Genomic DNA, 27,692 nt, shown 5'->3' on the forward strand with positions numbered 1-27,692 from the left:
CTTCTCTAGAGAACACTTGTGCTTTATGCACAGGATTAGAACTGCTACAATAAGGCAGGAAGTGAGATCATTCCACTTTCTAGTGATCTTTGTCTTTTTTTTTTTTTCTGTAACTAAAATCTGCCATATAATCCCTAAGGAATGTGATTTTTTTTTTTTTTTTATAATCATCCTTGAACCATTTTTGTGCTTGTTGCTCTGGATTTAGAGACCTTTGTCAAATTTCCAGTGTTTATAATATTTAAATGTATTTCAACATCAAGCTGCTTTTAACTGTAGTTGGGTTGAAAACAACAAAGATCTGCATGTCGGCATGGTCTTAGTTGCAGTGTGTGAACTTGACCTTACTTTGTGGTCCTCAAACACACTACATTTGATCACTGAGGACCCAGTGGTTGGACACCTTGCAAAAGTGGATTGTGCGCAGTGGGAAATAATAATAGAACTTAGAACTATAAATGGATATATGTCAACAGCTGGGTGTTACCAAGAGAAAACCAAAAGCAAAACACAAAACAAATATCCTGGAATAAAAAAGTAAAAAAATATTGCAAAAATTGCATGAAGGTAGTAATAATAGTAATAATAAGGGTATTTAGTTAACATAATTTTGATCAAAATAATGTAGAAGCCATCCCGCCACGTCACGGCAACCCTTGTGGGACAGTCCTAACTCTTGTATTTAAAACCTTTCCACTTGTCAAGTGACGTAAATGTGAACAAGGACAGAGGGACTGAACCACCAGTAATAGTATAGGCCAGACAGGATGGATTTTCCAACTCAGAAACAGGGCGGTCACACCCTTATATGCACAGAATGCACAATGAAACAAATGAGAAACTGGGTCTGAGCAGAAAAAGTAAATTAATGTGCATGCAAAATGTAATTGCATATGAACACATGACCTTTACACAGAGAAAACCAAAAGCAAAACACAAAACAAATATCCTGGAATAAAAAAGTAAAAAAATATTGCAAAAATTGCATGAAGGTAGTAATAATAGTAATAATAAGGGTATTTAGTTAACATAATTATTATTACTACCTTCATGCAATTTTTGCAATATTTTTTTACTTTTTTATTCCAGGATATTTGTTTTGTGTTTTGCTTTTGGTTTTCTCTGTGTAAAGGTCATGTGTTCATATGCAATTACATTTTGCATGCACATTAATTTACTTTTTCTGCTCAGACCCAGTTTCTCAGCTGGGTGTTACCAGTTGGGGGTGTCCCTGCTTATTCACACTGTCCAATCAGTGCTGTCTGTGGAGGCGCACTTCCCTTTAACCAGGAAAACTGTTAGACTCGGTTGTCCATATTATCCATACATTTTAAGGAGAAATTAAAACAGTTCATAGGAAAAATGCCCCTTAATTATTTCAAATGATGTTTAAAAAGGGTCTGTTATCTCTTAACCTGTCTTTCTTTGTCAATAATTTTCTTGTGTACTCTGCTCATTGGATTGTACATTTTGGCTGCAATATTGGCAAATATATATAATTTTAATCAGGTTGAGAGTTTAAGGCTGTGTGCACACGATGCGTTTTTGCGGCGCTTTTAGGCTGTGTGCACACGATGCAGAATTCCTGCGGATCCGCAGCGGATTTTACCGCGCAGAAATGCTGCGAATCCGCAGTGTGATTTACAGTAGCATGTAAATCAATGAAAAAATAAAACGCTGTGCAGACGCTGTGGATTTTTCCGCGGTACAAAATCCGCAGCATGTTACTTCTTTTGTGCGGTTTTCCACCTCCCCAGTCTCCATATCCGCAGGGGGAAAACTGCATTAAAAATGGAAGAAATCCGCAGGAAAAATGCAGGTCATTTAACCTGCGGATTTCTTCAATTCTGCGCGGAAAAGTCTGCAGGGCAAAAAAGTACGTGTGCACTCAGCCTTACGCTGCGGAATCACCGTGAAAACACAAAGAAAATGCATCCCATACAATCCTATGGGATTCCGCAATTCTGTGCTAATGCTGCGGATTTTTCCGCTGCGGAATCGCATAGCGGAAAAAAATGCAGCATGCTCATTCTTTTTGCGGAATCACGGCGGTTCCGCACCCATAGGATTGCATTGAAATGCTCACTTTACGCATGTGGCTATGCCCACCATGCATAAAGTGGAGATCTCAGTGTGCAGATGGTACCCTGGGCCTGGAGGAGATGACTCTCCTCCAGGCCCTGGGTTCCATATTCCTGTAAAAAATAGAATGAAAATAAAAAAATAGTGATATTCTCACCTTCCGACGGCTGCCGGAGCCTTCCCGCCTGTCTGCCACGCTCCCGGCATCTTCCGGTCCCAGTAATGCTTTGCGCGAATGACCGCTGATGACGTCGCACTCTCGTGAGAGTGACGTCATCTCAGGTCCTTCGCGCAAAGCATTACAGGGACCGGAAGATGCCGGGAGCGTGGCAGACAGGCGGGAAGGCTTCGGCAGCCGTCGGGTGGTGAGAATATCACTATTTTTTTTTTTTTATTATTTTTAACATTCTTTCTTTTACTATTGATGCTGCATATGCAGCATCAATAGTAAAAAGTTTGTCACACTTGTCAAACACTACGCTTGACAAGTGAGACCAACCTGTCAATCACATTTCCAAGCGATGCTTGAAATCACTTGGAATACGCAAGCATTCTGCAAGCTAAAAACACTTGCAAAACTGTTTTTTCGCGGGAAAAACGCATGTGAATTTGCATGCGCTTTACCCATGGCAGGAGTTGCGGAAATGTTGGGGAAATTTCCGCAGCATTTCTGCAACGTGGGTACATAGCCTAACACTAAACAAGGTCTTGCCTTTTTCTTATACAATATAGTAAAGGCCTTATATAAATGTCTTATTGCAAATCTCCTTTAATGTATACATTGTAGGTAATGAAGAGTAGTGAAAAGTATGATCTGTGCTCTGACAAGTCCTTGTGTTTTTTTTTTTTTTTGTAGGAAAGAGCTTGAAAATGTAAAGGGTAAGGATCTTTAAATCCTCATTTTTGCAGTCCCAATTTATGAGTGCACCCATTTGCTAAATCCTTCACCATCAATGACGTCATTTTTATCGCGTTCTTATATTTCTGTTACTAAAGGTAAAATTAAAATGATCTTGCACCCAATTCATCTTGTTGAGGAGATGGGCTGGAGTCCTACGCCTCTTCATGGATCGGGAGCGACGTACACCTCTGTGTGCACCTCGCCACAAATCCTAGTTCCAGAGATATGGGCCCTTTAATGCTAATTTATATAGTCTTTACCAAGCGGGTGTTGGTCACAGTGTGGTAATACAGAGCAGCCTAAAGACCTGAACCCTAAGAATCCTGTGGGCCATGCCCCCTTGGTAAGAGCAATAAAAATTAGCATTACAGATAATCGCCCATATGTTTGAAGCTGTATGACAGATGTAAAAGAAAAAAAAAGACCTCTCCAAAGGAGCAGCAAGAATGAAATAGGAGCTAAGCCTTTCCATTTTTGTCCCAATGACAGGTAGACTTGAAAGCAGGAGAGATGACCTCTTATCACAGTCCTGTTGGTGGAGCAATAAAAGTTGCTGGCTACTGATTGATTCTGTAGGGAGTGTTCAATGAAATGAATTTTTTTTTCTTGTTATTGTCCTAATGAGCTATTTTAAAGAAAATGTCAGTCAGAATTAATCTGTAGCATTCACGTATCTGAGCATTCACCTATCTTGATTAGATATACTCATGATTTGAAATGCCCGACTATTCTGTTTGCGGCTTCTACTTAATATTTGTATTTTTTAGATATGTTGAAATGTGACGGCTAGCCTTGTAAAATGACATGATGGAGGGGAGGGTGGGTCATCTAAAATTGAATCTCAGTCTAACCCTATGCACAGTTTTGTCAAAACTACAAGAAACCCCGTAAGTGACCTGTTAGAATAGGGGTCTCCACTTTTTGCTGTTCTCAGATATCACAGAATTGACCAAGTGACTGTTGATTTTTAAAATGTGATATGGATTTAAATGTGTTGTCTACTCTTGCACATTAGAAAGCTGATTTTCATTTGGAGGAGGCTAATTGACAGGTCTGGTCACATGCTCCTCTGCCAAAAGCCATTTTGAGAACAGATGATGGTGGAAGGCAGCACTAACGAGTTTAAAAGAAAGGAAAAAAAAATTCACAAAGAGAAATTTTAATTAGAGATGGGCAAGCCTGAACAGTAAAGTTCGGCGTCAGTACCAAACACCTAATGTTTGGGACTGGACACTGAACATGGACTTCACCAGGATGTCTGTGTTACTGTTCGGGGGGGTTCAGAGGTAAAAAGCTAACTTCTGGTCTCTGGTATGAGCTAATTGTACTACGACTCCCATCAGCCTACCCCTGCTGCTAATAACAGCAAGAGCAGTAGCGGCTGATAGGAGTATTCTGATTTTCTGATGTCAATAGCTGATTGTCTTGTAAGCAGCGCATGGCAGTGACCTAATGTGCTGCTTACAAGCAGAGGACAGTTCCCGGAATACTCGCTGCTCTCCACACCTGTACTATAGTCATGTGGAGTGAATATTCATTGATCTTTAATAGTGGGCTCAGTAACCTCAGCCGCTTCCGCGCTCGGTCTTATATTCCGAAAAATACCGTAAGTGGGACTCTCTCTCTCGAGTATAAGCCAAGGGGGACTATGCTTATACACTAGTATATACGGTAACTGGATTTTTAACTGGCAATCTATTTTTGCACATGATTACTTAAGCATTTTGTATACAGTATTTCCACTCATGACTTATCTGCCTAGTACATTTTTCCTGCATGTAGTCCTGCTGTCCTTACTGTATTGTGTGGGTAAGTGAAGATGCTTTCTTCTTTTATCAGAATGTTTATAGACACACCATCCATGTTGGACCATTTTGTTTAAACACTTTATAAGAAGCGACTGTGCTTCTCTAAAGCCTTTTTCTGCTATCTCCTATAATTGCCCATGGTACATTAGAGCTGAAGAACTAGAGGCAATTATAGTTTAATTGTGAGAAATGGCGGTAGTCTACCCCACCCAGTTCTGATTTGTTCGGGTTGGCGTGTCACCTGTCTCTGGATATGTCTGTGTAGTTCCTGCTGATGTTACAGGCCTATTGCAAATACAATTGCTGTGTATATTTGTTGGTTTTAAGCTTGTTTGAAAAAAACAAAACGCATATGAAGCTTTGCAAGATATCTGTTTGAATTTCATACATTTGCAAGGTATACATACCATAAGTGCATAGGGATTTCTCAATACTTAGTCCAACATATGGGCAGGTACGAGATACAGGCTTTGTTCCTGTTGGTAGTTAAGTAAATGTAGTTGGTCTAGCTCGAACTATGACATGGTCTACCACCGTGTGTAATATGATTTAACTGTTAACTCAAAACTTTCCATAAATCGGTGATAAAAGTGAATATTAGCAATTTGGTAATAGAAACATTTATCCAATAAAATATTTCTCCACTTATGACCCTTTTCTTACTCTGCCTCGTGAACTCATCATTCATGCTAAAATCCCTTTTGCTCACTATGAAAGAGACTGTAAACTCGCAGAAGTGTAATTGTATCAAATTTCTTCTTCTTATTGGAGCCCATGGGAATGGGAGGAAGAGCAGTAGAGAGAGACACTGACAGATCTTACTGCTGCTTTCTAGTTATTGGTTTTTGTGCGCCAGTCTCAATGAGGGGTGTGCATGAATAAAAAGCAACAAATGCATTAAGACGCGCATGCCACTTAATGAATTTGGTGCATCTCATCACTGGCATGCGCCTCCATGCTCCTTGAAGGTGTTCTTACTCCAGTCTGTGGCTGGAGTAACATTTCTGTCTTAAGAAACAATAGCATTGGGTGGCGCAGGTTCAGCCTGTTCATCTCTGATCCTCTCTAGCTTATGCCCATATTGATAATGCAGCATCAAAGTCACACTCAACTCTGTACAAAAATTTTGCAACTATTTGTATCTGCCCCAATATTTTCAACTTGCAGGGTATTTTACAATTGTGGATGAACATGTGTAACAAAGTCTGAAAGACATGTCACGAGGAATGTTCTGTGCTACCATTTGTGCCCTGTAGGACTGATTTGGATTCGGTTACATGTGCTCATGCTCTTCTTCAGCAGTGTGAAGTTCTTTATTTGTTGGCGATAATCCCACAAATAGGATTGGGTCAATAAAAGAAACACTGCATTTGTGTTCATACTGCAGACATTGCCACCGGATGTTCTGTATCGCAGTGATTTATGACCACAGCTCCAAAATAGGAGAGTCAGTAGGATATAATAGTAGGCTGTAATTACGTTAAGAGGAGCCAACCTAATGAAATGGTTGGAATGAAGCGACATGTTCTCTGATTCATGTAGTGATGATTCAGGAGATTATACTGCAATTGTTCCTCACATAAAGTCAGTGGGAAAAACCCTTCTCATTCTGTTTTGCCTGCATAGTTTCTTTATATCTTCCTTTTAAAAAATGCAATGTAGTCATAACTAACTTGAAGCACCAAACGCTAGTATGGTTTCTACTTGAGATGAGTGAAAGTGTCACAGTGAGCTTTATTATAAATGTGTCATGTATTCCTATACTGCAAGCGTAACACATTAAACATTAGAAATAAAAGAAAACCTCTGAAAGGCTAATGTTGAATATTGTAAAAAAAAATATATACTTTTTTTTTAACCAAACAAATCTGTAGCAGAGATACTGTGCTGGTGCAAAGTCTATACGTAGAGTCCTGCAGAGAACAAGCGTCAGTGGATTGGTTCCTAGTCTGACACTGGTGGAAAGTAGTCTAGTTTAGAAAAGGTTGGTACATAGTGGCAAAATTAGCCTCTGATTAATTGGCCTTTTTTGGGCCGAGAGTACAAAGCTGTTCCCTTTTTGTTGTTTTCCCAGTGCCAAATCATAGATCTTTTTTCCCTTTCAGTTCCTATTGAGGTAGCCAGTACCAGAGCTTTAGCACCAAGAATAGTGAGATATATAAATATACTTTAAAAAATATTGTTTTAATTAAAAATATTTATTTTTCCAATGGAGAGTTTGTGTATAAAACTTCATTTAACTTTATCTTTCATTTTTAATCTTTTTTTCTTCATTCGGTGACTTGGGGCTGCAATCCACTTTATCACTTATGTAATGCTTTGGAATGACATTTCAAAGCTTTTTTCAGACCCAAACTTGTAGGCCAAGTCCAGGGTGGAGTCAGGATTCTGCTGTTGATGGCACAGGCAATGCTGTGAGCCCCATGACTTCCATACACACATCATGGAGTCTATAGACAAAGATATCTAGATTGTATTTTTGGTGTGTTAAGACTATGGAATTTTAATTTTCTTTTGACATAATTTGGCTATAGGAAAGTCAAGATCATATAAGAAAAAAATAAATATACACCAAAAAACTGCGATTGTTCACAGCAACCACTTGGATTCTGTGATTTTTTTTTTTTTTTTTTTTTTTTTATTATTATTAATGTAAGATAAAATTGTTTTTTTTCTATTTTTTATGGATTTCTCCAAAATTTGCCTGGGTCACAAAATGGCAACAACCTGCTGACAAGATACCCTGATTATTATGTAAACTGAGAGCAGCATGATGTAGGGGCTGAGAGACTGATTCCACTGATTTCACTTACTAGCCTGTGTTTTATCAGCAAGAGATTATCACTAAAGGACTAGTTGTCTTGTGACTCCTAATCAACTACTGCATAACTCAGCCCCCACCACTGATTAGCAGATTTCTGTCCAAGTACAGTGTACACACGAACTTGTCAATCAGTGGTGTCCTCTGGTCCTGGACATCATACTATTTTGTACCCAGAAATTGAATTGTTAATAAAAGCCTGCTGCTGTCTTGAAAAATTGGATTCTTTACTAACCATCTGAAGTAATTTCATGTTCTCTTCTGAGAAAATGTAGGGCAAGCATTGTTTAGAAATGATCAGTTCTGACCCTTGATATTTGTTGGTCATTTGTTCCTTGTGTAAAATAAACTCTGCTAAATTGTTTCCTGAGATGTGTAGAAAAAGCAGTTTTCTATTTTACAAGTCTGAATTGTGTTTTCTTTCTATACCCGGTGGGCTTGTAAAATCTTCTCTAATTGAAAAGGCTTTTCTGAACAGAAGTATAAACCTAATTACAAGTCAGGTTCCTCTGCAATTTGCTGAAATGTATTGCGATCTATATTTTAAGGACTGTAAACCAAGTAAGTGTATCAATTAACTCTTGGGATATTTTTATGAAAATGGATAAAGGTGGTTATTCACACTAAAAATAATTAAGTTGATGGTTGGACAGCCATTAAATGAATGATCGTTTGTGAACAATTGTAGGCAGAAACATTCAATTTTGCCTGTTAGTCGTCATACTGGCCAAAAGTGTTCATTGACACGAGGCGGAAATTTAATGATTTTCTGCGAAGTTTTAGAAATATCTGTCACTAATATCAACTGTAGTAAGGATTGGACAAATAAGTTAGGGATGATACCTTTTTAACCCCTTTAACCCAGCCTGTTTTCACCTTCCTGACAGGCCAATTTTTTCAATTCTGGCCAGTGTCACTTTGAGGTTATAACTCTAGAACACTGTAAGGTATCCTAGTGTTTTTTCGTGACACATTATACTTCATGTTAATGGTAAATTTTGGTTTAGATGATTTGAGTTTGTTTATAAAAATATCAAACATTTGAGAAAAATGTGAAAATGTAGCTCCAAATTGATCCACCAAATGATGTTTTTTTTTCAACTGATCATAGAGTGCCTCTTTTTCCTGTTTCTTTTATTGGACCCTTTCCTATACAACTCTGTTTCTTTTCCAGCGACACACTGGTGTCTGAGAAGCTGTAAAAACTGTTTTTTGCTTTGAGCTGTACAAGATACAGTGCCTTGCGAAAGTATTCGGCCCCCTGGAACTTTTCAACCTTTTCCCACATATGATGCTTCAAACATAAAGATACCAAATGTAAATTTTTGGTGAAGGATCAACAACAAGTGGGACACAATTGTGAAGTTGAACGAAATGTATTGGTTATTTTAAATTTTTGTGGAAATTCAAAAACTGAAAAGTGGGGCGTGCAATATTATTCAGCCCCTTTAAAGGGAATCTGTCACCCTTTTTTGAGATATCATATAATGATATCATTCAATTGTGTGTCACATAAGGATTCTCTTAGTACTTTTGCTTCCCCCTGACCCCGCACCTTTCATGCATAAATACCTTTTTTATATCGGTTCAGATGTATGTAAACTGCCACGGTCCGGTCCGATGGGCGGGGCTTATTCAACTGCTCCCCCCTCCCTGTCTTGCTCTACACAAGAAGAAATGCGTAGAGCAAGACAGGGAGGGGGGGAGCAGTTGAATAAGCGCCGCCCAGCGGACCGGAAAGCGGCAGTTTACATACATCTGAACCGATATAAAAAAGTTATTTTATGCATGAAAGGTGCGGGGTCAGGGGGAAGCAAAAGTACTAAGAGAATCCTTATGTGACACACAAGTAAATGATATCATTATATGATATCTCAAAAAAGGGGTGACAGATTCCCTTTAACTTAATACTTTGTTGCGCCACCTTTTTGTGCGATTACAGCTGCAAGTCGCTTGGGGTATCTCTATCAGTTTTGTACATCGAGAGACTGAAATTCTTGCCCATTCTTCCTTGGCAAACAGCTCGAGCTCAGTGAGCTTTGATGGAGATAGTTTGTGAACAGCAGTGTTTAGCTCTTTCCACAGGTTCTCGATTGGATTCAGGTCTGGACTTTGACTTGGCCATTCTAACACCTAGATACGTTTATTTGTGAACCATTCCATTGTAGATTTTGCTTTATGTTTGGGAGCATTGTCTTGTTGGACGGCAAATCTCTGTCCCAATCTCAGGTCTTTTGCAGACTCCAACAGGTTTTCTTCAAGAATGGTCCTGTATTTGGCTCCATCCATCTTCCTATCAATTTTAACCATCTCCCTTGTCCCTGCTGATGAAAAGCAGGCCCAAACCATGATGCTGCTGCCACCTTGTTTGACAGTGGGGCAATGGGGATGGTGTGTTGCCTTTACGTTAAACAAATCGTTTGGCATTGTTGCCAAAAAGTTCGATTTTGGTTTCATGTGACCAGAGCACCTTCTTCCACATGTTTGGTGTGTCTCCCAGGTGGCTTGTTGCAAACTTTAAACGACACTTTTTTGGATATCTTTGAGAAATGGCTTCCTTCTTGCCACTCTTCCATAAAGGCCAGATTTGTGCTGTGTACGACTGATTGTTGTCCTATGGACAGACTGTCCCACCTCAGCTGTAGATCTCTGCAGTTCATCCAGAGTGATCATGGGCCTCTTGGCTGCATCTCTAATCAGTCTTTTCCTTGTTTGAGATGAAAGTTTAGAGGGATGGCCGGGTCTTGGTAGATTTGCAGTGGTATGGTACTCCTTCCATTTCAATATGATCACTTGCACAGTGCTCCTTGGGATGTTTAAAGTTTTGGAAATCCTTTTGTATCTAAATCCAGCTTTAAACTTCTCCACAACAGTATCACAAACCTGTCTGTTGTGTTCCTTGGTCTTCATGATGCTCTCTGTGCTTCAAACAGAACCCTGAGACTATCACAGAGCAGGTGCATGTATACGGAGACTTGATTACACACAGGTGGATTATATTTATCATCATTAGTCATTTGGGACAACATTGGATCATTTAGAGATCCACAATGAACTTCTGGAGTGAGTTTGCTGCACTGAAAGTAAAGGGACTGAATAATATTGCATGCCTCACTTTTCAATTTTTGAATTTCCCAAAAAATGTTAAATTACCAATAAATTTCGTTCAACTTCACAATTGTGTCCCAATTGTTGCTGATTCATCACCAAAAATTACATTTGGTATCTATCTTTGTTTGTCGCATGATATGTGGGAAAAGGTTGAAAAGTTCCAGGGGGCCGAATACTTTCGCAAGGCACTGTATTTATTACGTCGTTTGGTGCTGGTTCCCTCTATTTTTAGTTGGTATACTATTACTTTTTTTTTCTTTTTTTATAATGTGGTATATTTAAAAAAATCTTTTTTTTTTTTTTTTTTTTTTTTTTTTTTTAACTTAGTTTCTTTATGGGACTTGAATGTTTATTAGTTTCATTGCAGTGTACCAGCATTTCAATGCATTATATCTGTCTGTGTTACACTGACAGAAGCCTCTAAGACCATGCTCCTGGCATGCTTTAATAAGGCCTCTGTAGCTGGCAGACATGGAGGTAAGTATAATAACCTCGGGTTGCCTTGACAACTATCGGCCCCTCTTGATGACAACTCAGGGGTGCTGGGGTGCTGATCGGATGGGAGAGCGGGCCCCTTCCCTTTCCCATCCTGCTGGTTGCAATAATTGGGGGGACCCTACCTCATTTTTTCTTTTAATGATAAAAAGCTGTGCAATTTTATAATATGTTGGGGGGAAAAGAGGGTTGTGAGAATATTTGTATATACCGTATATACTCGTGTATAAGCCGAGTTTTTCAGCACATTTTTCGTGTTGAAAACGACCCCCTCAGCTTACACACGAGTTATTGTCCCAGAAAGCCGGCGGAGTAGGGGGAGCGGCGGGTCACAGCCACCGGCTTCCAGCACACAGACATCATACTCACCTACCTGCGCGCCCTCGATGCTGGCAATGCATCTCGTTCCGCCTGTTGTCGCCTGCAGCTCTTCCTGCTGAGCAATCACGTGGCCCTGTTCATTAAGGTAATAAATATGCACTGCTCTCCACTCCCATAGGCGTGGCGTGCGTATTCATTACCTTAATGAGCGGGGCCACGTGACCGCTCGGCAGGAAGAGTGGCCGGAACGAGATGCAGTGCCAGCACCCAGGGCGCGCAGGTAGGTGAGTAGGATGTTTGTTTTTTAAATAGGAAACATGCAAACCGTGATAGGGGATAAGGAGCCATGCATACAGGGAAGGGACATGGTGCCCCACAAACCGGAATGGGATGGGGGAGGCATGCATTCAATGACAGGGGAGCCATGCATGCAATAACAGGGACGGGGAGCCACGCATACAATGACCGGGACGGAGGAGCCATGCATACAGGGACTGGGGAGCCATATATGCAATGACCGGGGATGGAGGAGCCATGCATACAGGGACGGAGGAGTCATACATACAATGACCGGGGATGGAGGAGCCATGCATACAATGACCGGGACAGGGGAGCCATATATACAATGACCCGGGATGGAGGAGCCATGCATACAGGGATGGGGGAGCCATACATACAATGACCGGGGATGGAGGAGCCATGCATACAATGACCGGGACAGGGGAGCCATATATACAATGACCCGGGATGGAGGAGCCATGCATACAGGGATGGGGGGGAGCCATACATACAATGACCGGGATGGAGGAGCCATGCATACAATGACCGGGACAGAGGAGCCATACATACAATGACCGGGACGGAGGAGCCATACATACCAGGGCAGGGATGGAGGAGCCATATATGCAATGACCGGGGATGGAGGAGCCATGCATACAGGGACGGAGGAGCCATACATACAATGACTGGGGTCGGAGGAGCCATACATACAGGGACGGGGGAGCCATACATACAATGACCGGGGATGGAGGAGCCATGCATACAGGGACGGGGGAGCCATACATACAATGACCGGGGATGGAGGAGCCATGCATACAATGACCGGGACGGGGGAGCCATATATACAATGACCCGGGATGGAGGAGCCATGCATACAGGGATGGGGGAGCCATACATACAATGACCGGGACGGAGGAGCCATGCATACAATGACCGGGACAGAGGAGTCATACATACAATGACCGGGACGGAGGAGCCATACATACCAGGGCAGGGATGGAGGAGCCATGCATACAGTGACAGGGACGGAGGAGCCATGCATACAATGACCGGGACGGAGGAGCCATGCATACCAGGGCAGGGATGAGGGGACAATGCATACCCAGCTTATACTCGAGTAAATAAGCTTACCCAGTTTTCCGTGGCTTATACTCGGGTTGGCTTACTGTTTACTCGAGTATATACAGTATGTCTGGCTTTATCTATATCTATTATCCATCTCTATTAACTATTTCTATAGCATTCGTTGCTGTCCAAAAATGTTGGTGATTTTAATCTAGAAATTCCAGCTGTCTTCCAGTTTTTCTCGATATTTGAATTTCATCAGAGATAGATATATATATATATACACATATACATACACACACACACACACACACACACACACACACACGCAAAAAAGTATTTAGTCAGTCAGCAATAGTGCAAGTTCCACCACTTAAAAAGATGAGAGGCGTCTGTAATTTACATCATAGGTAGACCTCAACTATGGGAGACAAACTGAGAAAAAAAAATCCAGAAAATCACATTGTCTGGTTTTTTTTTTTTCATTTTATTTGCATATTATGGTGGAAAATAAGTATTTGGTCAGAAACAAGCAATCAAGATTTCTGGCTCTCACAGACCTGTAACTACTTCTTTAAGAGTCTCCTCTTTCCTCCACTCATTACCTGTAGTAATGGCACCTGTTTAAACTTGTTATCAGTATAAAAAGACACCTGTGCACACCCTCAAACAGTCTGACTCCAAACTCCACTATGGTGAAGACCAAAGAGCTGTCAAAGGACACCAGAAACAAAATTGTAGCCCTGCACCAGGCTGGGAAGACTGAATCTGCAATAGCCAACCAGCTTGGAGTGAAGAAATCAACTGTGGGAGCAATAATTAGAAAATGGAAGACATACAAGACCACTGATAAGCTCCCTCGATCTGGTGCTCCACGCAAAATCCCACCCCGTGGGGTCAGAATGATCACAAGAACGGTGAGCAAAAATCCCAGAACCACGCGGGGGGATCTAGTGAATGAACTGCAGAGAGCTGGGACCAATGTAACAAGGCCTACCATAAGTAACACACTACGCCACCATGGACTCAGATCCTGCAGTGCCAGACGTGTCCCACTGCTTAAGCCTGTACATGTCCGGGCCCGTCTGAAGTTTGCTAGAGAGCATTTGGATGATCCAGAGGAGTTTTGGGAGAATGTCCTATGGTCTGATAAAACCAAACTGGAACTGTTTGGTAGAAACACAACTTGTCGTGTTTGGAGGAAAAAGAATACTGAGTTGCATCCATCAAACACCATACCTACTGTAAAGCATGGTGGTGGAAACATTATGCTTTGGGGCTGTTTCTCTGCAAAGGGGCCAGGACGACTGATCCGGGTACATGAAAGAATGAATGGGGCCATGTATCATGAGATTTTGAGTGCAAACCTCCTTCCATCAGCAAGGGCATTGATGATGAAACGTGGGTGGGTCTTTCAACATGACAATGACCCAAAGCACACCGCCAGGGCAACGAAGGAGTGGCTTCGTAAGAAGCATTTCAAGGTCCTGGAGTGGCCTAGCCAGTCTCCAGATCTCAACCCTATAGAAAACCTTTGGAGGGAGTTGAAAGTCCGTGTTGCCAAGCGAAAAGCCAAAAACATCACTGCTCTAGAGGAGATCTGCATGGAGGAATGGGCCAACAACAGTGTGTGGCAACCTTGTGAAGACTTACAGAAAACGTTTGACCTCTGTCATTGCCAACAAAGGATATATCACAAAGTATTGAGATGAAATTTTGTTTCTGACCAAATACTTATTTTCCACCATAATATGCAAATAAAATGAAAAAAAAACAGACAATGTGATTTTCTGGGTTTCTTTTTCTCAGTTTGTCTCCCATAGTTGAGGTCTACCTATGATGTAAATTACAGACGCCCCTCATCTTTTTAAGTGGTGGAACTTGCACTATTGCTGACTGACTAAATACTTTTTTGCCCCACTGTATATATATACATAATGTCCAAAAGTAGGTGGACAGTATGCTTAATAGGGTTATGAAGGGGGAGATTTATCAAACATGGTGTAAAGTGATACTGACTCGGTTGCCCTTAGCATCCCATTGAACAAAATCCAGTAATTTTAGATAACATTATGTGGGGTGATGAAGCTTCTTTCAAATTATCTGGCCATATTAACCCCTTCATGACCGGAGCTTTTTTCGATTTTTCGTTTTTTTGCTCCCATTTTTCCAGAGCCATAACTTTTTATTTTTCCTTCAATATGGCTATGTGAGGGCTTATTTTTTGCGGGATGAGTTGTACTTTTGAACGACATCATTGGTTTTAGCATGTCGTGTACTCGAAAACGGGAAAAAAATTCCAAGTGCGGTGAAATTGCAAAGAAAGTGCAATCTGAGACTTGTTTTTTGCTTGGCTTTTTTGCTAGATTCAGTAAATACTAAAAGTGACCTGCTATTATGATTCTTCAGGTCATTACGAGTTCATAGACACAAAACATGTCTATGTTCTCTTTTATTTAAGTGGTGAAAAAAAAAAATTCCAAAATTTGCTTAAAAAAAAAAAAAGCGCAATTTTCCGAGACTCGTAGCGTCTTCATTTTTCGTGATCTGGGGTCGGGTGAGGGCTTATTTTTTGCGGGCCGAGGTGACGTTTTTAATGATGCCACACTTGTGCAGATATGTACTTTTGATCGCCCGTTATTGCATTGCGTTATCGCTACACCGTTTATCGATCGGGTTAATGCTTTTTTTTTTTTTATTGATCGGGCGATTCTGAACGCGGTGATGCCTAATGTGTGTGATTTTTTTTTTTTTTTTTTGTTATATTGATTTGGGCAAAATGGAGGTGATTTGAACTTTTAGGTTTTTTTTAATTTTTAAACTTTTTTTTTTTTTTTTACTTTTGGCATTCTTCAATAGCCTCCATTGGAGGCTAGAAGCATGCAAAACTCGATCGGCTCTGCTACATATGGGCGATGAGCAGATCGCCCATATGTAGCAGATTTACTGCATTGCTTTGAGCGCTGGCCACCGAGCGGCGCTCAAAGCTATTTGCCTGCAACAAGCATAGAAGTCTCTATGAGACCTCTGGTTGTCAAGGCAACGCGTCGCTGACCCCCGATCACGTGACGGGGTGAGTGATGAGCTCACTTCCGGCCCAGCGGCCGGAAGCGCTAGTTAAATGCCCGCTGTCAGCGCTTGACAGCGGGATTTAACTAGTTAATAGGCGCGGGCGGATGGCGACTCCGCGCTTATTGCGGGCACATGTCAGCTGTTCATAACACAGCTGACATGTTGCGGCTTTGAGGTGGGTTCACCGCCGGAGCTCACCTCAAAGCAGGGGAGTCTGACTGCTGACGTACTATCCTTTCAGCAGTCATAAAGGGGTTAACAGACATAATTGTATTTACTGGTATAATGAGAACATGCATTTAACGTTAGAGCCGCAACTAAATGAGCCTGGTGTCAATGTTTGGGGTGGTATTTCAAGTTTTGGTGTTTTTGGACCATTTTTTTTTATGAAACCGTCACAGGAGATAAGTATCTTGAAATTCTAATGAATCAAGTTGTTCCCCAGTTACAGCAACAGCCTAATTCAAATGGCCTTTATTTCCAACAAGATGGGGCCCCTCCACTTTATTCGAGAGTAGTCCGCAAGTATCTTGATGAAACATTTCCTAATAAATGGATTGGCCGGCATGTTCACCAGACTTGACCCCAATGGATTATTTATTTTGGGGAGTACTCAAGGACAAAGTTTATAGTCGAAAACCAAAAGGTTTCAGTGATTTGAAAAATTACATAAGAGATGCATTTCAAGAAATTAATACCCAAAGAGACTTGTGCAAAAATGTTTGTCGAAGCGTATGAGGCCGACTTCAAAGCTGTGCAAATTGTGATGGAAAACAGTTGGAGCACCTGCGTTGATAAAATTTAAGGGCTTTTGTATTATTGTTCAGAATAAAATGTAATTGTCAATGTTATGCTTGTGTTAGTAAATATAATTTTATATTGTGTGTGTATATACAGTATGTATATACAGTATATGCAACCTGCAATTCCCTGCAGATGTTTTGACTTCATCCATACCTTCATATATACGTTTTCTAGTTAAAGACCTACATTGTTCATATTGTTTTCCCCAATGCCTCATTAATCGGTTCTCCTTGAAGTGTTGGTGTATACCTGTGGTTTAGGTAATGTTAATCTATCATCATTCGTAACTCTTTGTGCATTGGTGTGCTTTACTGGGCTGATCTTTTGAACCCTACTGAATCTTTAACCCCTTCACAACCTATTTCACGTATAGCTATGTCATAGGTCATGTTTTTCCATTCTACATGACGGCACCACGAGAGAGGGGATCCGCCCAGCGAGGACAGGAAACCTTCAAGATAAAAGGGGCGGCTCCTCTCTCCGCATCAGTTGGTTTCCTGTCCTCGATGGGGAACCCTCAAGATGAAAACCTCTTGATGGAAGAAAGAAGAGGATGCCTGGGCCTGGGTCGGGTGATTAGTGGCAGGCACCGGTCTGCTACACCCGTCACCAGGTACCGGTAGTCGCCTCGGGGACCATATACACCTATGCCCCCCCTGAGCGAGAGCATGGCCACAGCTGGGCACATACCCAGGCGAACGGAGTCAGCGAGGAGGTCCAGGGAGGCCACTGATAGTGTCCCTCCCTGTTGACATATAGTGGCCATGCAGCCCGGGAGGCACATCAGTGCCCGGGCAGAAAAGCTCCTCGGAGGCCACAGATTGTGACCCTCCCTGTGAGCACCAGACACCGGACCCCGCAGCGGAGGTCGTTCCGCACATACCTGCGCCAGAGCAGGGAGATGGGGTCCACCATGCAGGTAAGAGGTGTCCGGGGGTCCCGAAATGCAGACGCTCGGCCGGGCCGCACCGGGAGGCGCGCGCACTGAGAGCGCGCATCATGGCCGACGAACCGGAAGTGGTGCGGCGACCCGGAAGTAGAGCGGCGCGCACGACACCACGGGGCCTGGGAGAAGCAGAAGGTGTGCACGGTCCCGGGAGGGGCACGCATGCGCACGCACGCACGTCCACACAGAGGCGCGGCAGGTGCAAGACCAGTTGGTCTAAAAAAAAAAAAAAGAGAGACTGCTCTCATTTGGCTCCTGCTAAGCAGCTAAAAGCTGGGGGCTGCTATTTAAACCGGTAGTGGCTGGCGCCACTACACCATTACATGGTCAGGTGTGACTGCTCTCAGCACAGCATAGCAGCAGACATATACGGCAGGATGGAGAGCCCCTCGCCAGAGCATATACAACCACGCCAGGAAGCGAAGGAAAGGCGGTCACGCTCACACGAAAAGAGCCAGACACGCCGCAGCAGCAGTGGAAGCCGCTCGGGCAGCGCACGGGCGGATCGTCAACGCAAGAAGGAGGGGTCCCTAGTCTCCTTGGGAGACAGTGAGAAGACCAGTCAGCCTCCAGATCCGGTACCCGTTTTGTGAAAGCGTCCGAGTGGTGAGTGAACTACGAGAAAGTCCAGTACTCTGTCTGTTCTCTTTCTCTTGTCTCCTCTCTTCCCTCTCCTCCCTCTCTTACATACATTGGCGGGGTGGAGTATAGAAAGTCCCTAAGAAAAGTGGGGGAAAATCTAAGAATAAAGAATGTGCTTTATGCAAAAGTCCCGTAGGAATAGCCTGGAATAAAAAGTTATGCCAGGAGTGTATTAACAAAACAATAGCGGAGGAGACTCCCTCATTCTCGGATAGTCTGAGGTCCCTAATTCAAACAGAGGTTTGTAAGTCAGTAAGTGCATTACAATCTGCGGACGCAGATAGGAAAACCAGGGGTAGATCCAGCCCCTCAGGGGTCTCTCAAGAAGACTATACAGGATCAGAGGAGGACTCAGATAAAACGCACTATTCAGATAGTAGCTCAGATGGGGAAGATACGTTCCCAGTAGAATCTACGGATGAACTTATTAAAGCAATCAGATCTACCATGGGGCTGGTAGAGGAGCGAGCAAAAAAGACAGCCCAAGAACTCATGTTCAGTGGACTACAAAAGAAAAAGCGTAAGACCTTCCCTATTAATGAGCAAATAGAAGAGCTCATAAAACGCGAATGGGAAAAACCAGAAAAAAAGTCCCAGATATCTAATTCTCTGAAAAGGAGGTATCCCTTTGAGGAAGAGGCATCCTCATCCTGGGATAGGGCTCCCAAAATCGATGTAGCGATATCAAAAGTCGCCAGGAAAACCTCCCTACCCTTTGAGGATCTGGGGTTTCTGAAAGAACCGCTGGACCGGAAGACTGACAATTGCCTTAAGACAGCCTGGGAAACCTCGGCTGGGGCGCTAAGACCGGCTATCTCAGCTACGTGTGTGGCTAGGTCTCTAAAGATATGGGTAGACAACTTGGAGGATCAACTAGAACGTGGAGTTCCCAGAGAGTCAATTCTGGAAGCATTACCGGCTATTAGAGCGGCGGCAGACTTTCTCGCAGAGGCTTCTGCAGACTCGGCCAGACTAGCAGCAAAGTCAGCAGCCTTAACCAATGTAGGACGGCGCGCAATATGGCTAAAATGCTGGCCGGGGGACACTCAGGCAAAGATGAAACTGTGCTCTCTGCCATGTGAGGGAAATTTCTTGTTCGGACCTGCATTGGATGACGTATTGGAAAAAGCGGGTGATACAAAGAAAAATTTTCCAAAACAACCATTTCAAGCGTTTCGGCGCTCCTTTCAGAGGGGCCGAAAATTCAGAAAGCAACAATTCAGAGATCAAGACAAAAACAATTCTGACAGGCGATACAGAGGAGGGAGAGGCTTCTATTTCGGCAAGCCCTCCAGGGAAGCCAAAAAACCCTCCCAGTGACGGTCCTTCTCAGGTGGGGGGAAGGCTCTCTCACTTCCTCCCAGCCTGGAAGAGAATCTCATCCAGTACCTGGATCCGACAGATAGTAGGGTCAGGTCTGGAATTAAAGTTCCACCATTGGCCACCACAAAAATTCATTCAGACTCCAGTGCAATCTTCTCAAGAAAGACAAGAGAGTCTGGAAGAGGAGGTATTGACACTCATACAGAAGCTCGTACTGGAAGAAGTTCCGGAAAAAGAAAAAAAGGAAGGCTTTTACTCCCCCCTATTTCTAATAAAGAAACCAGACAATTCCTGGAGGACAATTATAAATCTGAAAGGCCTCAACAGATATTTGATAGTCCCATCATTCAAGATGGAAACCATAAGATCTGCAGTGAAACTCCTCTTTCCTCGGTGTTACATGGCGGTCCTGGATCTCAAGGATGCTTACTATCATGTCCCGATCCGGCAGCAAGACCGCAAATATCTCAGGGTGGCAGTCCAGATAAAATCTCAGTGGCATCACTTTCAATACAGGGCTCTGCCCTTTGGGGTAGCAATAGCCCCCCGGGTCTTCACGAAATTAATTGCGGAGGTCTCGGCACATCTCAGGGAAAAAGATGCCCTGGTAATACCATATCTGGACGACTTCCTGATAGTGGGGAGAGATTTCTCTCACTGTCAGGAACAAGTCAAGATAGTGATGGAGACACTTCAGACTCTGGGTTGGCAACTGAACCTCAAAAAATCCAAACTGGAACCAACAATGATCCAGAATTTTTTGGGCCTAACAATAGACTCGGTGGTGCAGGAATGTCGCCTCCCAGAGGAAAAAGAAGAAAAAATCAAAAACCTAATCAGGACAACATTAAGAAAGCCAGTAATGACTCTGAGGAAAGCCATGTCAGTGTTGGGATCCCTAACTTCCTGCATACCAGCAATAAAATGGGCTCAGTTTCACACAAGAGAACTTCAGTGGTGTGTGTTACAAAACGATCTGAGGCTTCAGGGGCAGTTAGAGCAAAAGCTCACCATCCCGGACCCTGTACTCCAGTCACTCAGGTGGTGGTTACAGATAGAGTCCTCTCCAAGGGGAGTACCCTGGACATATACAGCCTCCAGAGTAGTCACGACAGATGCCAGCCCCTGGGGCTGGGGAGCCCATCTAGACACCCTATGGCTTCAAGATCCTTGGGCTCAGGACGAAAAAGATCTATCCTCAAACGAGTGGGAGCTGCTAGCCATCGAAAGGGCGCTGGAAGGTTTACTGACACACCTGACAGGACATCACGTGAAAGTCCTATCAGACAATTGTACAGCAGTAGCTTATGTGAACCATCAGGGGGGCACCCGTTCTCGGTCATTAATGAAAATAGCGGGAAGAATACTGACTCTAGCGGAACGTCAGTTTCTCTCATTATCGGCCCTGCATATCCGAGGTGTGGACAACCTGAAGGCAGACTTTCTGAGCAGGAACCGGTTGAAGCAAGGCGAATGGTGCCTAAAAGAGTCCATTTTTCAACGGATTATGCTTATGTGGGGGAAACCCATAATGGATCTCTTCGCCTCAAAAACCAACAGAAAGGTTCAAAAGTTCTGCTCTCTAAGTCCAGCAGACATGCCACTGGCGGTAGACGCCTTCAGGATAAAATGGACATCAGGTCTCCTGTACGCCTTCCCCCCGATATGCCTCATTCCGTTAGTCCTGAAGAAGATCAGGGAGGACCGAGCCAGAGTAATTATGATAGCTCCCTTTTGGCCAAAAAGGCCGTGGTTCTACTGGCTAAGAGTGATGTCAGTGACGGACCCATGGGTACTCCCAGAGGACCACGACCTCCTAACACAGGGTCCCTTCAATCACCCTCCGAACTCCAGGTTGCATTTGACAGCCTGGAATTTGAAAGGTCACTGTTAGAGAAAAAAGGGTTTTCACAAAGGTTAATTTCCACCCTAATCAGTAGCAGAAAGCCAGTGACTACAAAAATATACGGGAGAATATGGAGAAAATTTTTGTCCACCTCAGGCCCAATACGGGAGGGAGAAGTACCGGTGAGGGCAGTGCTAGAGTTTCTGCAAAGGGGTTTAGACTTGGGCTTAGCTGTCAGCACCCTCAAAGTACACGTTTCAGCCCTGGCAGCATTATTCAACTATGACCTAGCAAATGATAGATGGGTGGCCAGGTTTATCTGGGCCTGTACTAGGGCTAACTCTGTCCCATCTCCTAAACCTCCTCCCTGGGATCTAAACTTAGTCCTATCATCTCTAACAGAAAGTCCATTTGAACCACTAGACATGACATCAGATAAAGTGTTAACTTTAAAAACAGCCTTATTAGTGGCACTTACATCGGCACGTAGGGTGGGGGACTTACACGCACTATCAGCAGACCCGCCATACACTCAGGTTATGGACGATAGAGTTGTCTTAAGATTAGACCCAGCATACCTCCCTAAGGTAGTGTCGAAATTCCACAGAGCTCAGGAAGTAGTCTTGCCATCCTTTTGTCCTAACCCCGGTAACAAGGAGGAGGAGAGGCTACATTGCTTAGATGTTAGGAGATGTATCCTACAATATTTAGAGATGACAAAACCCTGGAGGAAACAGAGGGCCCTGTTTGTTTCATACCAGGGGGCAAGGAAGGGCCCTAAAGCCTCTAAGCAAACTATAGCTAGATGGGTGAGAGAGGCCATCATACTAGCATATGGTAGTGCAGGCAGGCCTGTTCCAGAGGGCCTAAAAGCCCATTCCACGAGGGCCATGGCAACGTCCTGGGCGGAGAGAGCGGACGCCTCCATCGACCAAATCTGTAAGGCTGCCGCTTGGTCCTCTCTGTCTACCTTTTTCAAACATTATAGATTAGACCTATCTGCTACCTCTGATCTCACATTCGGGAGAAGAGTGTTACAAGCAGTGATCCCCCCCTAAAGAGAATACAAATCTCTGTAACTCTCTCGTGGTGCCGTCATGTAGAATGGAAAAACACGGGTATTACATACCTGGTAATGTGTTTTTTCATGAGACATGACGGCACCCTTATATTCCCGCCCTATTGATCACGTCATTAGTTGGGTGCATTATTAGTATTATACACTCCCTTGGTGTTGGAAATTTAACAGTATTAAAGTTGTATTATTTATGTGTACACTAACCTGCGGAGTTCCTCTCGTGCTCTGTAAAACAACTGATGCGGAGAGAGGAGCCGCCCCTTTTATCTTGAAGGTTTCCTGTCCTCGCTGGGCGGATCCCCTCTCTCGTGGTGCCGTCATGTCTCATGAAAAAACACATTACCAGGTATGTAATACCCGTGTATCCCCCTTTGAAAAGGGCTCCCACGCAAATTAGCAGTCATATGCCCCTAACAACCGCTGATGGAATCGAAATTCACCAACGGCTCGTGACATGTTAAATGCTGCTGTCCATCTTTGACAGCGGCATTTAACATGAGCGTGCCAGAAGCGCGTCTCACACCACGGCTTTCTGCGCCCTGGCAAATGATTGTGGGGCTCCAATGGGTTGGCATGACAACCATGGGTCTGCAGGAGACACGCACCACCCCCTATGCTTGTCATTGCAGATCTGCTATGAGTGCCACCCCATGGCCAGTATTCATAGCATTTGAAGAAGCCCTGCTATATGTAGCACAAGCGATCAGAAGATCGCAGCTTCATGTCTTCTAAGTAAAAAGTAGAAAAAAAAAGGTTTTTAGAAATATTAAAAAAAAAAGAAAAAAAATATGGAATTTCAAATCACCCAACTTTTGCCACAAAAACAAAAGAATATTAAAAATAAACACTTATTTGCTATTGCTGCATTCATAAATGCCCGATCTATCAAAACATAAAAACAATTAATCCGATCGGTAAAAGGCGTAACTAGGACAAAAATCAAAACGCCAGAATTCCGTTTTTTGGTCGCTGCAACATTGCAATAAAATGCAGTACCAGGCAATCAAAACATCGTATCTACCCCAAAATAGTTTCAATGCAAATGTCAGCTCGGCGCGCAAAATATAAGCCCTCTCCCAGATCCCAAAAAATGGAGACGCTACGGGTCTCGGAAAATGGTGCCTTTTTTATATATACATAAAGAACCTATACGTGATTGGTATCTTCAAAATCGTAATGGCAAGTCAGTTTTAGAATTTGGTGAACATGCTAAAATAAAAATTTTAAAAGATTGTGGAATTGCATTTTTTTTTTTTTTTTTTTTTTTGCTATTTACCGCACTTGGGATTTTTTTCCCCTATTTTCCAGTACACTATATGGAAATTCAGTGGTGTCGTTTAAAAGTACAACTCGTTCTGCAACCCCTATCAGAAAATCTATTCTAAAGATCCATGGATTGTTCCTTATACCTAACAGGGTCATTATTAATCCTTTTCAGCCGTAAAATTGGCTGTAAGGCAAGGATTTTTTTCAAACATAGCGGATGAGCGCTATCAAAATGCAGAAGAGAATTTGTGGAGGAGGGTTTGCGGTATACTTCTGCTCTCAAAAAGCCATCCACAATTTGCAATTGTACGTCCAAAAACTCGAGAATGTCACCCCCAAACTTGGAAGTGACGCTCATATTCATAGTGTTGGACGTGTTCAGGTAATCCACAAACTGGTGAAGGGAATCCTGAGACCCATCCCACACTATGAATATATCGTCCACATATTTGAGGAAAAGTTTAATGTGCTTCAAAAAACAATTTTTTGTTAAGTAAACAAATTTCTCCTCAAAAATCGCTAGATACAGGTTTGCAAAGTTACATGCAACCGGGGGTACCTATCGTGGTACCCACCCGTTGCACCCGTTGCAGGTACCAAGCATCCATGACTTTAAAGGCATTATACTCCAGAACAAATTTTAATCCCTCACATATGAAATTCACAAAATCCTCACTATTGTCCGTACTAGATAGCGCTATTTTAATCGTGTCCACTCCTTCCATTTGCGGTATCTTTGTATAGAGACTTTCTATATCTATAGAAATCAGTGAAAATCCATCTTGCCATACAAAATCTTTCAAAGCCGCTAAAATTCACCCTTCTCTTAGAATCATAGAATCATAGAATCGTAGAGTTGGAAGGGACCTCCTGGGCCATCTGGTCCAACCCCCTGCTCAAAGCAGGATTCGCTAAATCATCCCAGTCAGATGTCTGTCCAGCCTCTGTTTGAAGATTTCCATTGAAGGAGAACTCACCACTTCTCGTGGCAGCCTGTTCCACTCATTGATCACTCTAACTGTCAAAAAGTTTTTTCTAATATCTAATCTGTCTCCTCCCATTCAGTTTCATCCCATTGCTTCTAGTCTTTCCTTGTGCAAATGAGAATAAAGTTGATCCTTCTACAATGTGACAGCCCTTTAGATATTTGTAGACAGCTATTAAGTCTCCTCTCAGTCTTCTCTTTTGCAAACTAAACATTCCCAAATCCTGCAACCTTTCCTCATAAGACAGGGTTTGCAGCCCGGTCACCATTCTGGTCGCTCTTTTCTGAACTTGCTATATATGAGGGTACAGATTTCAGAAGTGGACAGACTAGCCAATCAAGATACTTAGACAATGGTTCTGTGCGTGAACCTATCCCTGCAACGATGGGACCATCCAGGAGGGTGTGAAGCAGATTTATGAATCTTAGGTATATGATACCAATATGGTTTACAGGGATATTCTGGCAACAATTTTTCTGCATCTTTTTGAGAAAGTACACCCTTTACAACCTGCCTTCTGAGAAGGGATCTCAATTCATTTTTATATTTATTAGTGGGATCACATGACAAAGGACAATACGTGACCTTATCTGACAGCTGCTTTACTGCCTCATTCAAATAGAACTCTCTGGATAGCAAAACCATATTACCCCCCTTATCTGCCCTTCTTACAACGGTGTCTTTCCAACCTCTAATCATCATTAGGGCCTCTTTTTCTTCAATAGTTAAATTTGAGGGCATTTTTGGATAGATAAGAGCTTCTACATCCCTGACAGCTTGATCTGCAAATAAATCCATGACATTGCCTGGAGAAATTGGGGGCATAAATGATGATTTTGTGCCTCCTGTAAATGGAGCTACCACTGACGTCACATTCTGAGTTATTGTAACTTCTGAGGCTACAGAAAGACTGCCTAAAACTGCAGCATCATTTGCAATAGCACTCAGAGCTTCCTCTTCTTTACCAGTGACCGTAAAACCCAAAGGTCCCACAGAACATGGTTTTTCACCTTCTAGAGCTGCAGTATTTAATGATTTAGTATTTGCAAAGGACTTACAGAAATGCATTTTCCTAGTAGCCTTGAACATATCAATTTTAAAGTCAGTGAAATCAAAATCCCCGGGTAGACAAAATCCCAAACCCTTAGACAATACTGAAACAGCAGCAGCGTCCCAAACATGATCAGTCAAATTAATAATCTGAGGAACAACAGAATTAGCATTATTTATCTCCAAGACACTTGCTTTCTCTTGCGGCCGAAACCGGCATTTCTTTCTCCTCCTGCCCCCTCTCCTGATTTTCCTTCTAAAGGGGCCACCACATTAACAGCGCTGGAGGTCTTTTGAGTAGCTACAGTGTCCATATCTTCATTGACACTAGAGTCTGAATCTGTAGTCAAACAGTCCTTTTTCAATTTTTTATGTTTAGCCCATGAGCGGCGGTTATTATTCTTTTTAAATCCTGCTCTATTTTTGTTCCATGAAAAATTATTCCCTGAATCTAAATCATTTTTATCTCTTATAAACTTGTCACGTTTACATTGTTTTGTGTCCATTTGGATAGGAATTAGCCTCTTATCCAATTTGCTACTGAATGCCGTCCATTGACTGTCAATCGTGACCGTAATTCATTTTTGGTCTTGTCAAGATCCACATTACGTCGGTGTAGTTAAGATTGTTATACTTCACCAATACACCAATTGTAGCAAATTCCTAGAGCATTCCAAAAATATATTGTCCCATTCTGCAACAAATTCTTTGTCTTTAAAATGCAAAACTTCTTTGTAATCTCCTAGGCCCCTGGGTACTCTCCCGCAATCACTATAAGACTTAAGAGAATTATTTGTCCAAAAAAGTCTCACCCCGTGTTCAGTCAGGTTGATTGCCTTGAACTCCAGGGCTTTTGTACTAAGAGATTGCAATTCATCCTGTTGCTCGCAATCAAGAAAAAACGAGTCCACGCTAACTCTAACTGCTAGTAGACCACCGGATTGGGGTGAAGCCTCAGTTTCCATAATGGAATAACAACCAGTCTCTCCAACAATATCCTCACAAAGCAATCCAATCCAGCGTTCTCAAGTCCATACAAGTAAATCCAAAGCACATACCATAGAAGGGAAGCGGAGCACTGGCACAGAGGTTGAACTTCGGGATAATGAGGCTAAATTCACACCAGGGAATATGGGTGCCACTTCCAAAGGGATAAAAAGAAATCCAAAATGTCCATGCAGAAGAAAGTGGATAGGCACTCAACATCCAATACAAAATAATCCTTTATTGTGGAAACATAACAACCACAGCAGGCGGATAAAACAGTGGAACAAGTGTCAGACGATCGTTTCGCACTACATTGCGCTTCTACAGGTCATATGCAGGACAGAGCTGACACAGCACATATAGGCAGCTATTGCCCCTGTTCCTCCCACAACATCCAGGTGAAGAAAAGCATCTCATTACTTATGTAAACGATTGCAGATTTAAATAACCAACAAAAACATATAATGCACTAGTACAAAAAACTGTTAAAAACAATAGCAAAAAATTACAAAAACACAGACAAGTCGATTTTATCATTAAAACCTGATGGACCCTGAGCACAAGTGCGAATAATCCATCTAGCCGCCTGGATGTTGTGGGAGGGACAGGGGCAATAGCTGCCTATATGTGCTGTGCCAGGTCTGTCCTGCATATGACCTGTAGAAGCGCAATGTAGCGCAAAACGATCGTAGTCTGACACTTGTTCCACTGTTTTATCCACCTTCTGTGGTTATGTTTCCACAATAAAGGATTATTTTGTATCGGACAGTGAGTGCCTATCCACTTTCTTCTGCATGGACATTCTGGAT

The 27,692-nt window shown here is 42.7% G+C and overlaps 1 protein-coding gene across 3 annotated transcripts in view; it reads left to right on the top strand.

The window, feature by feature from the left end:
- Nucleotides 1-27,692, top strand: part of DTNBP1 (dystrobrevin binding protein 1) — a 175,856-nt gene that overhangs the window by 75,149 nt on the left and 73,015 nt on the right. For all 3 annotated transcript variants that reach the window (XM_073589948.1, XM_073589947.1, XM_073589949.1), the window contains exon 7: nucleotides 2,939-2,961. In XM_073589948.1, the coding sequence (XP_073446049.1) occupies nucleotides 2,939-2,961 (23 nt within the window). The remainder of the gene's footprint in view (nucleotides 1-2,938; nucleotides 2,962-27,692) is intronic.

Source organism: Dendrobates tinctorius, unplaced genomic scaffold (assembly GCF_039654945.1).
Source record: "Dendrobates tinctorius isolate UK_male_01 unplaced genomic scaffold, ASM3965494v1 ptg000115l, whole genome shotgun sequence".
In the NCBI taxonomy this organism is placed as follows: Eukaryota; Metazoa; Chordata; class Amphibia; order Anura; family Dendrobatidae; genus Dendrobates; species Dendrobates tinctorius.